This window comes from Candoia aspera, chromosome 3 (assembly GCF_035149785.1).
Source record: "Candoia aspera isolate rCanAsp1 chromosome 3, rCanAsp1.hap2, whole genome shotgun sequence".
Classification (NCBI taxonomy): domain Eukaryota; kingdom Metazoa; phylum Chordata; class Lepidosauria; order Squamata; family Boidae; genus Candoia; species Candoia aspera.
The window spans coordinates 157,592,546-157,612,644 of record NC_086155.1 but is presented as its reverse complement, the minus strand read 5'-3'; the positions used below and the strand labels follow the sequence as shown (position 1 = coordinate 157,612,644).

Sequence of the window (20,099 nt, the reverse complement as noted above, 5' to 3'; positions counted from 1 at the left end):
TGTAATCTGTACCTATTTAGCTGTTTTTTAAAATCATGATTAAAATAAAAGATGGGCTAAAATAGTTGTATTTAGAGTGAAAAATTGGAACTATTTCTTAAGCTATCCCAAAATTTTATACACATGAAAGAAACTTCTAAATTCTAATAGTTGTTAGAATACATGTTAATTAATGAGCTCAAATGAGAGCTATAATTATGAATTTGAGTGTTCCCCTCTTAAAAAATGTTCATATCTATATCTTCTACATAATAAGAAAGCAGACCAAGAGATCTTGTCCGTAAGTTGGGGTGAAAAAGTTTTTTTTTAGCAGAAAAAATGTGGAAACCCAATTATTTTCTTAGTTTATTTTTTTGCTAGATGGCTGTCTTAAGTTTATGAAACTGAAGATAGTTTCTAATAAAACTTTGAATTAGGTTATAAATGCAATAAAAACATCAATACACATTTGTTATTTAATATAGCTGAAAGAAAAAGTTATTGTATAAGGACCCATCCAGGAACTCTAAATATGTTAGGATACAGACTGAGTCTGAGAATGATGAAGACAGCCAAAAAAAACCACTAAACCAAACTGAGGAAAAAAACGGAAGAAGACTTACGAGGGAAGAAAAATCTCAAGCGGGAAGAAGCAGAACAGCAGACGAGGCCAGGCAGTGAATCGGGTTCGCCACCGCCAATCAGCGCACGAGAGCAATGTGCAGCAAGGAGGGCCAAACAACGAGAAGCCCGATTGACTCTCAACTGGCAACGGAGCAATCTTGCAAGCTATAAAAGGCAAAGGAAGTGTCATGAGTACTGATGGCGAGCAGGAGGGGGCCTCTATCCAGGGGGGGAAATGCATGCGTAGTACTGAGGAATTAAGCAGCCATTCAAAGAGACACAGATCAGACCCGCCTTAACCTTTGGGGTTTATATGTCTGGGTTTTCCCACGCTTCTTCAGTTTGTTAGGATTTTCTGTCTAATGTAGCAGTAATAAACACTAGAGACCTATTCCTCGTCTCAGCGTGATTCCTGACTGTTAGGACAGGAACACTCAGAAGGGCACCGGAGACAACCGTTCCTTTAAACAGCCTCACGAATTCGCCTCAGTGCCATCGGAATCAGCTTTGGACTCGGAAGGCGACCTTAATCCTGATAACCCTGGTCTTCCTGTGGCATCCTCAATCCTTCCGCCTACTTCTTCAGTCGCTTTGGATCTTTTAGCCGCAGCTCCGTGAGGTGACTCCCTCAGTGGTCACTGCCGCTTCTCAGACTCGGGGCATCCTCGGCAGTAAAATCCTGGAGCTGTTCATTCCTGACTGATGACAGCCATCTGCTCCTGCATTCAACTCTGTCAGAATTGATTTGAATTCTTCATCTGAGCTTGTGTAGGTTTGCCTTGATTTCTCTCCTAATTGCCATTGTCTTCGCCTCATGAATTCTGTGTCAAGGCTGTCAGCCTTGCCATCATTCCTTCGAGTTATTTACTCTTTTAATCGGATTTCCTACCTCAGATTCTACACTGTGTCAAGCAATCAGAGCTGCCTGTTATTACCTCAGAGTAACAGCTCCAAAATTCCAATCAACTGGGAATTCTGCACTAAGCAGTTAATTGATGTAATCTTGTCTGTATTGCCTGTTGCTTATAACTCTATTTCTATTTGAATTTGGGGAATTAATTACCTCAGAGTTACTTATCTGTCTGTTAGTAGTATTTCATTTATTGTTACATTCATAATTTCTATACCATCTACTGTTTGCTAAAAGAAATTAATAAGTTCCATTTTTATTATTGTTAGAATTTCAGTTAATGTAAATTTTTGTTCAATAAAGAATTTGAATTTGAATTTGAATTCATAGTCAGACAGTTAAACAGGACAAAATACAAGAGCATTTTCATCTGACTGATAGGAGCTAGAGAATAGAAAGCTTTCATGTATGAAATTAGCCAACAGACTTGAGATATGCATTGTTTTTTTTTTACCCTCTCCAACTCTCCAAATGGGTTGATGCTGTACTAAGCAGTTACTTACTATATAAGGTAAAAGACAAATATTGCTGCTAATAAGACTTATGACAGTTTTCATGGACTGAGATGTTAGTGTACTTTCCTATGTTTTGGTAGTTTATACCAGTCTGTCACACTGTACAGGTGGTCCTCACTTAATTGGCCCTTCATCATCAGCAGGAAGAAGAAGACGGCGAAGGTCAGCTGGGGGCGGCGAGAGGTGGTAGCGGAGTGCAGGGCGGCCAAAAGGGCAGAGATGAGATAGGTGGGTGGGAGGAGTTGAAGTGAAGGTGAGCAGGGCAGAAGCATTTGGTCCTTGCCTAATGACTGGACTACCGGAACTACTGTCGCCAGGCAGTGCAGTCACGTGATGTTTTGCCTAATGACCGCTTCGCTTAGTGACAGAAATTCTGGTCCCAATTAGGTTTGTTAAGTGAGGACTACCGGTATATTTATGTAATGGTATGTGGGAATGACCTTCGGAGACAGGAGGGAGAGCTACAGACTGGACAACAGGCGTGTAAAAGATTTCTCAGCCCACAAAAGGAGAGAGGCATGGGAAGTATTTCAGAAGGGACTCTCCCTACTTTTCCAGACAGTAAAAGGAAAGGAGGGGAGAAATACTTCCAGTCTTGTAAGATCCTGTTAATGTAACCTTACAATAACTAGAGGGTTAGTATTCATGGTTGTGTTTCTTGTCTGGACTACCTCAAAGGGTTAATGATTTATTCTTGTGAATTTGTGATTAGGTTGTAGTTTTATACCAACATAGCTGAGTATAACCCCTATTGAATTTAATTGTGCTATTTCTGATGACAGTAACTTGGTTTTATTTTATTTTATTTTATTTTATTTTGGTTATGTTGTAACTGTGCCAATATTATAAAGATATAAGCAGCACCATGTGCACAAAATAAGTAATTAGCTAAGAGAAAGAAAAGGATAAAAGAATGGTGAATAACAGAATTATAATAAAAATTAACCACTGGAATAATTTGATTCAAATATCAAATAAGGAAGTGTGTACAACATACAGGAGTATATCCAAAAGTTCCTTTATGAACAGAAAGAAATGTCTCTCAAATTGAAATTGGGATCTGAAATTTCCCTGTACTCTTTTTCTTGTCAATTTAAGTAAGCAAGTTAAAACAGAGAAGCCAATTTAAAGGCACCAATGGGGAATGTAATTATGAAATGTTTGTTAATCCAAAAACTTCCTTCCCTTTTTTTAATGGATTATAACCAGTTCTGTGTTTCTACCAAAAGACAATTTTATGCTCATCAGAAGCTTGAGTTGAGGAAGGAAAGTAATTTTTTACAAACAGGTGACTTTCACATGAAGTTCTCTTAATTATCACCCACACTATTCCAAAGCATCCCCAAAATTTTGGAATAGATTTTATGGATGCAGGGACTACATAAATCGTATCTCCCTCCCTTGCCATTCACAGAAGCCTCCACTAGAAAGATAGTTAAATATAACATGTTACTGTTCCTATTGTCCAAATATACATTTGCTAGCAAAATAACTCCATCCTGGTACACTGTATATACCTCCTAGTTGGAATTCAGGCAAAGTATGTTGCTTGCAAACTAGTCTCTAGATTAGACATTCTTACATGAATAGAATAACATGAGCATTCTTGGAGTAAAATTTGGTTTTGGTTGCACTTGTGGCATATTGCCCAAACTGACAATACTATCCTACTAAAAAGCATTATTTGAAAACCTCAGCTGGCCAAAGCCAAGATGAAAATTAATTAAAGTTAATGTCTCTGGGCATATCTGATGATAATCATGGCATATGGAAATATGAGGAGTAAATGGTAAAGAGAATTAATTGAAGAGAGGGAGGGAGGGTTATATTTCTCTGAAAATAAGAGGAAGGGGAAGGATGTAATAAATACAAATGCTGGTGGTCTGATGTGGAGTGGAGTTATTGAATATATAAAAGTATGTACTGCTGTGTAAGTTGTTGTGGATACATATTAAAATAGGAATCCAGAGGTTGGTGATAATTACTACACTTCAGTAAATGGTGATAATGGAAGTGATGAGCTTTGGGGAAATTATGCAGCATTCTGCTGATGCTGAGAATGAGAGAATACCGAAAAAATGAGTGGGCCTTTCAGAGATCTAGAATGAATGAGAATAGCAACTAGCTGTTTCATATATATGGTTTAAGCAAAAGTATATTTATACATAATTGGCATAAGAATGAATACATATTAATTTGTTTATGATGAAATAGATAATTAATGAAAGATACAGAGGTATTGGGAGATTCTGAGTGTGGATAGACCATTATTTGATAGTGTCAAGAGTAGTTTGTGTGGGAGGGGAATGGGCAAGAAAGTAATAAAACAAAGACTGCCGGAAGAGAAAATACAAATCCTGTATGAAAAAGCGTTAGAGAGTACCCTTTCCAGGATGAATTGAAAGTTATACAAGTAAATTATATTACGAATTAGAAATATAAAAATGGATGCTTGGGGTAATGGAGTTAAAGGGGTTGTGGATGAGAAAAATGCATATATGTGAATGATTGCTTCAGAAATGAAGATGGGAGAAATACTGTGTAACATGAGTACAGGGAAAATATACTTGCCAAGAATGTTGTCAAACAGAGCAAGAAAATGTTAAAATTAAAAGGCAGAGAAAATGAAGGACTAATTTGATGACAACAAATTTCGGAAGTAGGCAAAGAGGCTAATTAAGGAGCCTCCAGAATTGTGAATGGAATTAAAAATAAAAGTGATGACATGATTTGGGAAAGAGAGAACTGAAGGAATGATGGAAGAAGTACTTTGGAGGTTTGCATGAGAATATAGGAGAATGGAACTGAAATATGCTGCAAATATTTGTGTCTGAGAAACAAAGATTAAAAAATGCTGTGAGAATGTTGGAAAATGATAAGGCTACAGAAGTTGATGGTACAACTGGAGAAACGTGACAATATAGGAGTAGCTATATGACTAGTTTAATATATGTGAAAAGGATGAATCTATGCTTGATGATAGGAAGAATGACATTTTTCTTCTATACAAAGGGAAAGATAGCAAGGCTGAATGGAAGAACTAAAGGGGGGTGGTAGTTTCTTAAGTATTTTTGGGAAGTTTCCTAAGTATTTCTGAGGAGATACTTGGCAGAATTCTGATTGAAAGGATGCAAAAGTGACAATGAACAGACTTTTAAAAATGCAATATGGTTTTATGCAGTTGGGGTGTGCGGAACATATTTTTGCTCTTTAGTAAACTAAAGAGCAAAAGTAAACTGAAACTAAAACTTAATGTTACTAAATGTATAAATGTGAAAAAGAAATGTAATTATAGTGTACTTGTTTATAAAAAGCCTATGATAAAAATTTTAGACTTGGATTATGGATTATTTTATGGAAAGATGGATTTGAACATTGGTATAGGCCACTGAAAGCATGCCAAATGTCACAGAAATCAGTGGGAGAGTTTTCAAATTTCTTTGCCAGCCAACTTCTGGCTGCTTCTCTGCCATCAGTAAAAAAAAATGGCAAAGGATCTGCTAAAACAGCAATGTTTCCTGAAAAGATGACTGCAAAACCTTAATTAAAAAATAATCTTTAAGGCAGTAGTTTCATTGAATCTAATACCAGTTTCTCTGCCACATATTGTCATTTTTCAAAATCAAAAGTAATAACTATAGCTATAGATTTGATCAAATTAGCTTTTTTTAAATAAGACAGAATCAAACTGGAACTGTGAAGCACTTGCACTTCCTGATCTTCCTCGTATGCTGTTCTCACATCTGAACTTGCCACATGCATTCACTTTATCAGTTTGCATAATTTAATTACTCATTGTTTTTAATGATACGTTTATTTTTTCTAGCTTTCTAACAACTGTGACGTGCTTCATTATCTTCATTGGAATTAGGATTGACATACATGTATGCATGGACAGATTGATTCTTTATTTCTCTATACATCAGATGCATTGAAAACAACTACAGCTGAGATATTTGATGGAAAAAACCACTGCCTAGATTTGTAGCTCCCTCATTCTCTTTAGTTTCTTTTCAGCTGCAGAAGCAAGCACCTTATCTGGAATTTTTCAAACCGATTTAGCTGAGCTGCTTACTATTTCTTCTCTCTTTTCCTTTCATTTTGTTTTCCTGTCTTCAGTTGCTAGCAAGAATAACTCTTTGATCTGTGGCTTCCAAGGTACTATTCCATAATTTGCCAACTTTGGCAGTAGAACTATGCTAATAGTAGACATTCATTCTCAGAGAGAGCCATATCATTAGTAGATGATTTACCCAGTGGCTCTCCTTCAACCAATTATTCATACTATAACAGAACCCATTAATAAGAAAGACAAATAATCATTCCAAATTCTCTAGATCCCCATTGTGGGTGTGAGATCATTATTCCTTTGACCGAAGAGAATTATATAAAGATGCCTGTGATCCTTGAGATCATTATTGCAATTCCTACCTGTAATATGAAGAGAGAAACAAATCTACAAATACTGGTATTTTCCCACAGTATTATAACAGATTGAAATGGATATATATGATAACCAAGCTACCTGATGTTGAACCTTCAGTAGTAGACTGATTTACTGTGGTACCATCCTTGCTACTGATCAAGTCAACAAATTTCTGTATTTTCCATACCAGCAAGCATATGCTACCGTAATTGACATTTCAGTTTCATTTCAAAATCCTACAACATACCTGATATGATCATCATCTACAGTTCAGCTAATCACTAAAATGACTGGCCCCTTTCTTCTCAGAGACAAGAGACTTCCAATCAGGATCACAAATAGATGCAGTAAGCCAGCAAGCTTACCATAACACATTTACTTTTTCATATTGCCAGTCACCAGCTTAGTGGGATATCAGCTCTTCCTTTAGGAAAAAAAATATCCTTTTCTCTTACTTGCTAATGGATAAGAAAGACTTCGCCCAATTTATTCAGTTGTCAGCACAATAGATTAAAACAGCCATTAATCTAGTCAGTTGTACTACAACTTCTTGATAAATGTTATAGCATAAAGACACCAAGATCTAATCACAGTACAGTAGTGGACAAACATCTGCTACTTACAATAAAACATCCCTTTTTCAATATCCCTTGCATCCAGAATAATCATGGGAGGTGCCTCCCAGATAAACTGGAATTTCCACTTGGGCCAATTAGTCATTAGATGATGCTGGACTCTTTAAGGAAGCCAAACTTTCATAAACTATCTGCAACTCTTGACAAGATTGAAAGCAAAGTTGGCAGTATTAGCAAGTTTGTCTGGGGTTCTGAAACTAAAGGTTGGGCCTGGTTGGTAGTTAGATGGGGAACCACCAGTGAATATAGGACCACAAAGCTAGGCTGAGAAGTTGAGAAAAATAATACCAAAAGAGGTCAACAGCAAACCAACATACTATTGTCAAGAAAACTTCATGGACATTCCTTTGTAGCCACAAAGAGTCAAGGTCAAGTCAAAGAAAACTTAACTCATATATTTGAATCAATACTATGAAAGGAGGTTATGCAAATTTGAGCCACCATGATTTGACTGTAAGATTCTTCACTGATAATGTGGAAGTTTACAACTTTTTGTTGGCATAATGGTTTCTTGAATCTGTATCAGTCTGGGAACCAACTCTTACAGAAGAACCTTTTATTGTAGGAAGAGGGACTGGTTGTTTTTATGCTTCACAGCTTGGGTCCTGTAACACAGTCATTTTCAGAGAACATTTCAAAGGTCTTAGAGGTGGTTAACAGATCACCAAGATGAAAATCCTATGCAGGAAGATAATCTCATGTTAGCATTTTGACATCATCTCTTAAGTAGTGTGTGCCAAATACCTGTGGGATTAATTTTTTTTAATCCATTCAATCATGTCTGATTTTCAGAGATTGCCTGGACAAGTTCCTGCAGTTTTCTTGGCAAGGTTTTTCAGAAATGGTTTGCCATTGCCTCCTTCCTAGGGCTGAGAGAGAATGACTGGACCAGGGTCACCCAGCTGGCTTTGTGCCCAAGGTGGGACTAGAACTTACTGTCTCCTAGTTCTAGCCTGATGCCTTAACCACTACACTAGACTGGCTCTCGTGGGATTAATACTATATTTGAAATTATTTTCTCTGTAAAGGAACAAAGTCTTTTTTGTCATCTATTAAAGTATTTGTGGTAGCTATCTCAGCAGATAGCCTCACAGTTTTTCTTTTTAGAGTATTCATAAAGCCATCCAAATACAGTTACTATCTGTCTGCTGTGTCTTCAGGCTGTATTCCTTGCAGCATTTACATCACCTAAAAGTGCAAGTGTACTCTGCAATTTTCATCCATCCATCCTTCCTGCAGTTCTTCCTGGAAACACTCTCTAGCCTAATGTTATTTTCTTACCAAATGTGTCATCAGATTTCTTACATAAAGCAATCTTTAGTCCTATCTACATTTTTTTTCTTACCATACACACACTTGGAATATTTTTTGCGGACAGTGGATATGCACGGAACCCCAATGTTTTATATTGAACACACAAAGATAATTTGCTATTCTAAAAGACTGTTTAAATATTATGCAGGCCCCATGAAGAACAATCCTGTTTCACTTGCTGTCAGCAGTCTGTTAATGGCAAGAGATTCTCAGAGAAGATTGTAAAAATATGTCACTAATGACTGAGTGTCGGTGATGGAATGCAGGAAGTCTATTATCAAGGGGGAAATGCAGAAAAAGAAGGGACTGGATTTGAATTAGGAGATACAAATTCTGAATCAGTCTTTTACAACTGTTAACTGTTTGTAATGGCTACTGTTGCTGATATAGATTTACTTCCTAACAGTGTTCAGGATTTTGGAATGCTTCAGCCAAGTTCATGCCTGCCTAATGGATCATGACATTACCTGAGTCAAAGAACCCATTAACTTAATCTCTCACTATCTGCCAACATTCTAATTTTCAGGTACTTACTTCAGGAGTAAGTTCTCTCTTTCCAGGAGTGTTGTGTTGATGAGACTGAAACCAACATAGACTTCCAATCCAAAGTTTCAGATACAGTAATTTTCTGTAAGGGCTTCTGTGCAGTTGCAAAACCCATACGTGTGACTGCACAGGTAACTATGGTTACAAATAACCTCCCTGTTCATACCACATAGCTAAAGCGGATCTTCATATGGATCTACTTCCACATTTAATCAAAGTATGCATTTCTAGATTCATCAAAAGAAAATTTTTGTGCAGGTTTTTCATTTATTAGAACATTTCACTAATTATAAACAGAGCATGTATTTGAACACTGTCTTGATTGTATAGTTTTGAGTCTCAGTGGTGTATGTCCTATAATTTTGTTACCCTTGTAAGAACTGTTGTCCTGCTGATCAGCTCAGGGACTACCATATTTTACCTGTACAGAATATATCGATACAGGAGCTTCAGGCTCAGCTTGAGCAGGAGGTGAAATTTCGTCAAGAAGAGCAAGAAACATTTTCAGAAAGGATAATTCAGGTAAATACATTAAATAGTTACTGGAAGAGAACTTCATCTGCTTTTCTTACTATTAGAAGCTCTATATATTTGTGAAAAAGAATTCAGAAGTTTCATAGATGTTTGGTTGTGGATATCTAAGAATTGTTGAAATAGCATTAAGAGAAAACTGATTTTTTTGTCTATATAAATTTCTTGTATAAATAGGAATCAAATTCTGGCCTTTATTCATATTATTTGGAAAGTGGATTCCAAGATTACAAGAATATTGTTGGCTATAGGAGTGTTATATAGTATAAAGCTTTGTGATTTCTACTTAGATTTTCTTTGTAGTTGAGTTCTATATATTGTAAGCTGTTATAAAACCTATGTATTTGGAATCTACTGAAAATAATTAGTGTGTGGAAATTATTTTTCTAATAACAATTTATGTAAAAGAATTTTGCACAGAGCATCTAGAAGTTGCTGTCTTTTAAAAATTATATGCTTTATTATAGATAAAGCAGATACAAAATCATAGGTATGATTGCATAATATTTGGTTTTTAGATATAGCATGGCATCAGTTGATTGATGGATTACAGTACTGTAAACCTTTAGTAGTGACATTTAACTGACTATATATTTTGTATATTACTTTCTTTAAAAACTCAACAGTGAGGTCTTAGAGCAGATAAAAAACAAATCTGTTGCTGGATATTTGAACATTTGAGTAGAGAGAGGTTCTTCATATTCTGTGCCTGGATGGTGCATATTCATAATTACATTCTCTGGATGGTTTCTTCTACCAAGATTTCCAAGGATGAGTCATTACTAAGGCCCTGTCAACAATTGGCCTGGAAAGCAAGAGCCTCTCTTTCCTAAGACATAAAAATAATACTGTACTCCCCAAAGAAGAAATATTCCCCACCCAAAGGAAAAGAAATAAGAATTAATAAACCCTATTGGTTTTTCTAATTATTAGTTGAAAATGAAGTTAGGAATTGCAATTCCCCCATATAGCAATATCAAGTTCAGGATCATATAAGCAACATATTGAAAGGATTCTGTGGAGAGACGTGTTTATACATAGGAAATACAGATGCTTACACTACAGAAATCTGACCCAGCTTGTTATAATAAATGAGCTGTGGATTTTTTTTTCCAGCAGGCTATTATAGTTAATTAAATTAAGTCTGCAACCTGTGATCTTTGGGTTTCTTGAGATCCCTTGACAAAATCAGGTGATAATGATTAGAATCAGCAATCTTGGTTTATTTGCTCACATGGGGAGTGGGGGAGATTCCAGTAACAAGCCTCTTAAGGCAATATTCTATTCATGTTGTGCACACTTGTTCTATTTAAAGTTGGAAGAAGGCCATCTGCAAAGCTTACAAAGAAAAGATTTGGAGGTACAAAGCTTGACTTTGCAGAACAAATTGGAAGAGAAGACCTGGAGTCAGGAGAAAAATCTGATGGATCAAGAACTCAGACATTTCAAGCAGAACATTTTTATCCTCTATGTCAAATTGAAATGGTTGCTGAAACATTGGCGACACAGCAGGCATATAGAAAAGCAAGGAGAGGACATACTTGAGGTAACTGTCCCATATTATTTAATGGGGTAAAACTATGTTACTCCTGTCCCATATTATTTAATGGAGTAAATTTTTAATATGATGGGGATAATTTTATTATAAGAAAAATACATTTTAAGAAATAACATTGCTTCAGTTTCAGATACCAGAACTACTTTAATTGTGGCATTGAAATCTCTCACATTGTTTTTAAGCACAACAGAAACTAAGCTGGTATTTGAAGAAAAAAAGTTAGGGTATATACTCATTTATGCAGTAATCCAAGATTATCTGTTACTCACCTTTAAATCCCAAAGCTGCCATGAGACTGTGGGACAAAACAATATCTTTGCAAACCCAACATCTTTCTGCCTCTCCTGCAGTTTGTGGGGGTCCCATCCTTCTTCAGAAGAATCAAATGATACTTTACATTGCAAAAGTATTGTATTACATTACATTGTATTGTATTACAAAAGTATTGTATGGGGAAATAGTATTATAATTTTTTTCTGTTCGTTATGAGTGACTTTGGGCCAGTCACTCCCTCTCGGCCTAATCTACCTCGCCATGTGGTGGTTGTAGGGAAAATAGAGGCCAGAGGTTTTTCTAAGCTACCATAAATTTACAAAATGAAGGCATGATAGAATATTTATTTATTTCCCTTAATAACTTATCATTGAGAATAAATGGGAAGACTGCTTTTTAAAGCTATTTGGCCAAAGTATCTTAGGAAAGAAACCATAATAATTTTTTGTGTAATTTATCATATTTGCCATGTATTTTACCATTTGTTAATTTTGTACCACATATATTGATTTTATCCAAACTAAAAGCAGGAGCAATAAAAAGAATAATCATACAGCAGCATATTCTCTTTTTAAATTCATTTATATGCTATAAAATATATCACCAGTATAGATACCATATACAGTTAATTATAATGCCTGTTGCATTAATTTTTGCCCAATATGAGATTAAATCTGCAATTACCATCTCAGAAACTAAAGGATTTGTGGAGTCCTTGGTGCTCTCTGAGCCTTGTTTGTCGATGAAGATTCTCAGTCATCCAGGTGGAATTGTCTGTAGGTTGAGTCATGGCAACTGGATTTCTTTCTTTTTGGTAGAAACGTTTCGCTGCTCTGAGCCTTGTTGTTTTCATGCAGATGTTTCATTGCCAGACTAGGCAACATCTTCAGTGCAAACAGGAAGAGGGCCTTGCTCTCTGTTTATATACAATGACTTGCCCTGCTTGTGTTGGTGGAGGTGGTGTTCTCTCCTTGGGAGTTCTTTGGGCTGTTGTTTGCTGCTTGGTTGATTGACTGAGTTAATAGTTCCTTGATTAGGGTGTATTGTGCTGTTTGATTGTTCATCTGGTGTTAATCCTAGTGTTGATTTTTGCATATCTGGGTGTTGATTGCTGGCAAGGGAGTGTACTGGTCTTTTGGCTTTTCTATTGTCTCTTTTGAATGGTATGTAAATATTGTTTACCTCTATGTGTCTGTGGTGGCTGCTTTGTCTGAGTGCCACGCTTCCAGGAATTCTCTGGCATTTTTGGATTCATCTTCCTCTAGGATGCTCAGAGTTTCCCAGTTGAAACTATGGTTGAGTCTGTCCATGTGTTGTGAGATTAAGGAGTTTTCATTGTGTCTTCTGACTGCTAGTTGGTGTTCATGGGTGCGTTCTGCTAGTCTTCTGCCTGTCTGTCCTACATAGTGGCTGTTACAGTCTTTGCACTGTAAGTTGTAAATAACTGATGTTTTTTCTTCTTGGGCTATTGGGTGTTTTGGGTTACTTAATATGTTTTGAAAAGTTTTAGTTGGTTTATGTGCTATGGTGATGCCGTGTGGTTGTAACAGTCTGTTGGTTTCTGAGATGTTTCTGATGTATGGCAGTGTTATCCTTTTCATAGCTTCTGTTGGTTGGGTTGTAGTGGGTTGGGTGGTGAGGCACTTTTTGATGAAGTTGAGAGGGTATCCATTTTGCTGGAAGATGCTGTACAGATGATCTGTTTCCTTTTTCTGGTGTTCTGGGTTGCTGCAATGTATAAGTGCTCATCTGAATAATGTTCTTACACAGCTTTTCTTCTGGGAGGTTGGATTGTTACTTTGATAATAGAGCACTTGGTTGGTGTGGGTAGCTTTGCTGTAGACTTGTGTTTCTAACTTGCCATCATTTCCTCTACTGATGAGGATGTCCAGGAATGGTAGTGTGTTGTTTTCTTCCTCTGTTGTGAATTTTATTCCATTAAAGATGTTGTTGATGGTTTCATGAGTTTTTCCAGTTTGTATTATGACGAAAGTATACTTTGGGTTGTATGTGTGGGAGTGCTATCCTTTCCAGATGCTGCATTACAATCTCTGCTATAAGTCCTGAAATAGGTGATCCCATGGGTGTTCCTTTGATCTGTTGGTGTATTTGTCCATCAAACTTAAAGTAGGTCATAAGGCAGGGGTTGATAAGGTCCATTATCCTGGGTATTTCTATTTTGGTGTATTTAGCTAGGTCAGGTGCATTGCGCAGAACTGCGGCCATGGATTCTTTCACTAGTGCCGGGTCGATGGATGTGAAGAGCGCTGTAACATCGAATGACATCATGATCTCATCTTCTTCTATTTTTAGGTTTTTGATTTTCTGGAGGCAATGTAGTGGGGAGTTGATAGAATATTCACTCTCCTTTGTGAGTTTCTTTGTAAGCTCTTTACCTATGTTGTATGTGGGAGTCCCTAGTAATGATACAATGGGCTGAAGTGATATGTCAGGCTTGTGTATTTTGGGGCATCCATAGAAGCATGGGAGGATGGGTCCACTGCTTTTCCTCTGCCACTGTCCTTCTTTTGTGATTTGACCTTTCTTGGTTAGGTCGCTGAGGGTTCTTTTGATCTGGTTGTCCAGTTTCTGTATGGGATTGGTGTTCACTGGGGTGTAGGTTTCTTTGTCCTCAAGTAATTATTTGGCCTTTTGTATATATTGTGATCTGTCCATAATGACAGTGGTGCGGCCTTTGTCTGCTGGGAGGAGGATGATAGTTTGGTCCATCTTTAGGTGTTTGAGGGCTGCTCTGAAAGCAGAGGACTCCACAGTTCAACCCTGAGCTACAAATATTCACTTTGCTTGGTACTAAAGGATTTGTTCAATATGATTAAAATAATGGTTTGTTTACTTATGTATTGATTTTTAATCTGTAAAATGTTTATTAATTGTATTGAATCAGCCTTTTTCCAAGCTATAGTCCTCTAGCTGTTAGCATAATAGTTCCAAGTTTCCTGCCAAAGTAGTCTCAGGGTATCGATGAAAACACATCTTGAAGGGGCTAAATTTGGGAAGCCTAGTTCAATACAAGTCATGAACAAACTATAAATTTAAAAAAAGGGAATAACCTTGTTTCTTGGATCTAACATAAATTTTTGTCTACATGGGTCTTTCTTTGTCAGTTTGATTTCATAAACAATTAAGTATGCATAAGCTCATAGAAAGGGAATAAGGAAAATCTACAAAAGCAGATTTATATGGTTACTGAAACTGATGGATCAAAGCTTTCATACTGTATAGGAATGTATTTTTTATTTAATTCATTTGCAATTTTAGTTGGAACACCTTGATCCCATGCTAGAATTCACCTTTCAGTCTGAACAAAAAGGTGACAAAGAGGGGGAGGAAGAGGAAGAAGAAGATACAGTTTTTGCAATGACAAATTACTCCCATCATTCCACAGTGGAAATAAGTGACCATGAACCACAACTACAGACAGCAGAGTTGTTGCAGCTACAAAAGCAGGTATCAAGGCAAATGTGCAGGTGCTTATTCTGTCATGAGAGTTATCTCTGATCTGTTATTCTATCTATTCTCTTTATTGCACTTTTAATAATAACCATTATCCCAAGTAGAAAGCAGCGTTAAAGTGTTTCATCTATTATATTTATAATAATTGGGAAGCAAAACATGAGATATTTGCAGTTACTATTTTGACTAATATTTAAATGAAATATTCTAATTCCTTTAATAGCATGCTGAGAACAGTATATCATTGACTGGTAGTTTTCAGAATGTATATGTTTATCTCACCTAAGTATCTCCATAGCAGTTTGCTGTCTAATCTTTACTGTAAGAGAATCTGTTTGGGAGAAAAACATATTAAAATGAGAGTGTTTCCTATTTGGGGCATGACCTAGATACCTATGCAGTGTTTAGGCATCAGAAAATACCAAGAGATTAATTAGCAATCTGCTTTCCAAATGCACCACTGACTTACAGTCCGATCCTGCTTCTGTAAAACCATTGGCAATTTAGCCAAAGTATTTTGATCTTAAATATGATAACTACTGGTTTTATACAGGAAAAAAAAATATCATTCAATAAAACTTTACTAAAGCAATGAACAATATAAATAATAAAATATAAGAATAAATTAATAACTGAAGCATATAAAGATAACCAAATAATAGTTTCAAATAGCTGTGATGAGCAGTGTTGCTAATTCAGAAGTCAAAAGCTAATTTAAATGTAAAGGTTTTTAAAATCTATTTAAATAAATAATGCTCTCTGTCGTAATGGACTTGATACATGACAAGCTGTGGAGTCCTTGGTGCTCTCTGAGCCTTGTTTTCTTGCAGACGTTTTATTGCCAGACTAGGCAACATCTTCAGTGTGAAGGGTACATGACAAGCTTTCACAGTCTTGGGGTTAAAACTGTAAAAAGCTTTCTGTTGCATCAGTGCTAACTCTACTACTAGGCACAAGTAAAAAGCTATATAATTAAATAGATATGTATAGAATAATTACGTTGAAAATGCAAACTGATGTGGATAGTAAGATAGAACTGGTAAATGCTGATATGGATAGAAATATTTCAGTTTGTATATGTGCAGCAAAGCAATAGCATTTAAAGTAATGTTTCCAAGGAAAGACTATAACTAGGTTTAAAGTATCTATGAAAGGGCATTTGAATTTTCAAAATATTATAGAAATGATATTCCACATTTTTTCAACCTTGGAAGATATCTGCATATTTTCTTGGGATAATAGTTTGAATTGTTCTGTGTTAGATTAATTATATGTTACCAAGTCAAGGATATATTTTACAATAACAAATTACTCCCATCATTCCACAGTGGAAATAAGTGACCATGGACCACAACCACAGAATTGTTGCAGCAGCAAAAGCAGATATCAAGGCAAATGTGCAGGTGCTTATTCTGCTCCTTCAGGATAATCTGTTCTGGCCCTTCAGGTTTCCAACAGTGCACTAATTGCTGTTGTAACTGAGTCCATCCACGTTGTTGTTGGTCATCCTCTTCTCTTTTCTTCCAACTTTTTCAGCATTATAGACTTTTCAAGGAAGCTGGATGTTTATCTAATGTGTTCAAAATACGATAATTTGAGCCTGGTTCTCATACCTCAAATGAGAAGTCTGAATTGTACCTGCTGTTATTAGTTTGTTCTTCTTTATAGTTAATCTTAGTCCCATTTTTTCATTATGCTCTTTGACTTTCATTACTAGAGCTTGCAGATTGTTTGCTTTTTCATCTATCAGAGTAGTGTCATCAGCATAGCACAGGTTATTGTTGTTTCTTCCTCCAATGTTAAAACTACTTTCATATTCTTCCAATTCAGCCCTCTTCAATATACTCAGCATTTGGGTTAAGTAAATAGGGAGAGAGTGTATGTCTTTGTCTCACTGCTTTGCCAACGTAATTCACCATGTTCCATCTGGACTGTGGCTTCCTGTCCTGTGTAAATTTCACATAAGGACAATGAGATGTTCTGAGATTCCCATTTTCCTAAGGCCATTCCACACTTTGACATGGTTGACACAATCAAAGGTCTTCTTAAAATCAATGCATCACATACTGACTTCTTTTTGGAGTTCTTTGGCTCCACCTCTGAGTTCAGAGATTTTTTGGAGGATTTTCCTTGTGTTTCCGTGTCTGTTTCCTCTTGTTTCTTCTAATGGCTTTCTGAAATTCTTTGTTAAGTTCCTTCACCAAGGAACTTTGTGCTTGTTCTGTGCAAGCACAAAAATATCTACTTGCAAGAAGTCTTTTCTCTGTATGTATCGATTCACAGGGCAACACTTGCCTATGCCATGGCATTGACTTGCCACTAAAAGACATTTGTAATTTAAAAATACATCAAGATCACTGTAATATTTCATAAGAATTTAGACACTATAACCCCTGCCTCCTGGCCCATGGATTACAAATTCTGTCAGGTGAAGTGGCATGTAGGTTCAACAGGCTGCATTTATCTTTAGTTGTGGTATGGTGACATCACCATCACTCTTGAGAAGTTTCTGTGTTTATTGTTCTATGGGCTGATATTGTTTGTGTATCCTACATATTCAGCATCTCTTACTGTCCACCTTTAAAATTACTTAAGAAATCTGGGGGAAGGCCTTTATGCAAATACACACCTAGTTATTTGGAAAATCTACTTGTAGTTCTTGATGTGCCTGTGTGCTCAACCGAGCAGCCATCTAGCTAAGGCACCATTACCTTCTCATACTAAAATAGCCACATCATGGTAGAGAGCTTTTTCCCAGCTACTTTGGTGGATTCAGTTTCCACCAAAGTTACACTGGAGCCTGAGCTAATTTAAAACAGTGTCAAAAATATTTTTGTGGGCCTTTGTGATGTTGGTTTAAGTATTTTAGGTTTTGTTGTTGTTTATTCATTTAGTCGCTTCCGACTCTTCGTGACTTCATGGACCAGCCCACGCCAGAGCTTCCTGTCAGTCGTTGTAATGGTTGCCTAGTCCAAATACTCAGACTCACAAGAGATTGCTAAATGAAATCTGATTTATTAGGAAACTTGTGACAAATACAGAGAAAGCTGAGAATGACAGAAAGTGCGCCAAATACAAACTAAAAACCCTCGCTGCAAACGTAACCCCGCCTCCCTACCAGCAGAGCCACCCGTCCCAGGTGCTGGTAACCGTCATTTCTTCTAGCCTGGGAAAGCAACCTTGAACACATGAGATAACCCAAATACATTCCGAGCTCGCAGCCAAGAGATAAACATACTCCCAGCAGGAACCTGCAAAGATGAAACACGCATCAGGCTAATGACATGCGAAACGTTACGATGTACCAAGCACATTGAAACGGTGAACATGACAGTTGTCAACACCCCCAGCTCCCCCAGGGACGAGTCCGTCACCGCTAGAATATCATCCATCCATCTTGCCCTTGGTTGGCCCCTCTTCCTTTTGCCCTCCACTCTCCCTAGCATCAGCATCTTCTCCAGGGTGTCCTGTCTTCTCATTATGTGGCCAAAGTATTTCAGTTTTGCCTTTAATATCATTCCCTCAAGTGAGCAGTCTGGCTTTATTTCCTGGAGGATGGACTGGTTTGATCTTCTTGCAGTCCAAGGCACTCTCAGAATTTTCCTCCAACACCACAGTTCAAAAGCATCGATCTTCCTTCTCTCAGCCTTCCTTATGGTCCAGCTCTCGCAGCCATATGTTACTACAGGGAACACCATTGCTTTAACTATGCGGGCCTTTGTTGTCAGTGTGATGTCTCTGCTCTTAACTATTTTATCGAGATTTGTCATTGCTCTTCTCCCAAGGATTAAGCGTCTTCTGATTTCCTGACTGCAGTCAGCATCTGCAGTAATCTTTGCACCTAGGAATACAAAGTCTTTCACTGCTTCTACATTTTCTCCCTCTATTTGCCAGTTACCAATCAAGCTGGTTGCCATAATCTTGGTTTTTTTGAGGTTTAGCTGCAAGCCAGCTTTTGCACTTTCTTCTTTCACCTTCATCATAAGGCTCCTCAGTTCCTCTTTGCTTTCAGCCATCAAAGTGGTATCATCTGCATATCTAAGATTGTTAATGTTTCTTCCAGAGATTTTAACTCCAGCCTTGGATTTCTCAAGCCCAGCTTGTCGCATGATGTGTTCTGCATACAAGTTGAATAGGTAGGGTGAGAGTATACAGCCCTGCTGTACTCCTTTCCCAATCTTAAACCAGTCCCTTGTTCCGTGGTCTGTTCTTACCGTTGCTACTTGGTCGTTATACAGATTCCTCAGGAGGCAGACAAGATGACTTGGTATCCCCATACCACCAGGAACTTGCCACAATTTGTTATGGTCTACACAGTCAAAGGCTTTAGATTAGTCAATAAAACAGAAATAGATGTTTTTCTGAAACTCCCTGGCTTTTTCCATTATCCAGCGGATATTGGCAATTTGGTCTCTAGTTCCTCTGCCTTTTCTAAACCCAGCTTGTACATCTGGCAATTCTAACTCCATGAATTGCTGAAGTCTGCCTTGCAGGATCTTGATCATTACCTTACTGGCATGTGAAATAAGTGCCACTGTTCGATAGTTTGAACATTCTTTAGTGTTTCCCTTTTTTGGTATGGAGATATAAGTTGATTTTTTCCAATCTGATGGCCATTCTTGTGTTTTCCAAATTTGCTGGCATATAGCATGCATTACCTTGACAGCATCATCTTGCAAGATTTTGAACAGTTCAGCTGGGATGCCGTCGTCTCCTGCTGCCTTGTTATTAGCAATGCTTCTTAAGGCCCATTCAACCTCACTCTTCAGGATGTCTGGCTCTAGCTCACTGACCACACCGTCAAAGCTATCCCCGATATTGTTATCCTTCCTATACAGGTCTTCTGTATATTCTTGCCACCTTTTCTTGATCTCTTCTTCTTCTGTTAGGTCCTTGCCATCTTTGTTTTTGATCATACCCATTTTTGCCTGGAAGTTACCTCCGATGTTTCTAATTTTCTGGAAGAGGTCTCTTGTCCTTCCTATTCTATTGTCTTCTTCCACTTCCGCGCATTGCTTGTTTAAAAATAATTCCTTATCTCTTCTGGCCAACCTCTGGAATTTTGCATTTAATTGGGCATAAGTCCCCTATCACTGTTGCCTTTTGCTTTCCTTCTTTCTTGGGCTACTTCTAGTGTCTCAGCAGACAGCCATTTTGCCTTCTTGGTTTTCACTTTCTTTGGGATGTATTTTGTTGCCGCCTCCTGAACAATGTTGTGAACTTCTGTCCAGAGTTCTTCCAGGACCCTATCACAGTCACAGTCTCCTGTGATGAAAATAACATCTCTTTTAGGCGTGTTGTCTAGTAGGTGCTG

The 20,099-nt window shown here is 37.3% G+C and overlaps 1 protein-coding gene across 1 annotated transcript in view; it reads left to right on the top strand.

Annotated features, from left to right (window-relative positions):
* MTCL1 (microtubule crosslinking factor 1) overlaps window positions 1–20,099 on the top strand; it is a 141,003-nt gene that overhangs the window by 88,101 nt on the left and 32,803 nt on the right. Inside the window, exons 7-9 of the mRNA XM_063299115.1 lie at window positions 9,379–9,471; window positions 10,796–11,026; window positions 14,591–14,779. Coding sequence (XP_063155185.1) covers window positions 9,379–9,471; window positions 10,796–11,026; window positions 14,591–14,779 — 513 coding nt within the window. The remainder of the gene's footprint in view (window positions 1–9,378; window positions 9,472–10,795; window positions 11,027–14,590; window positions 14,780–20,099) is intronic.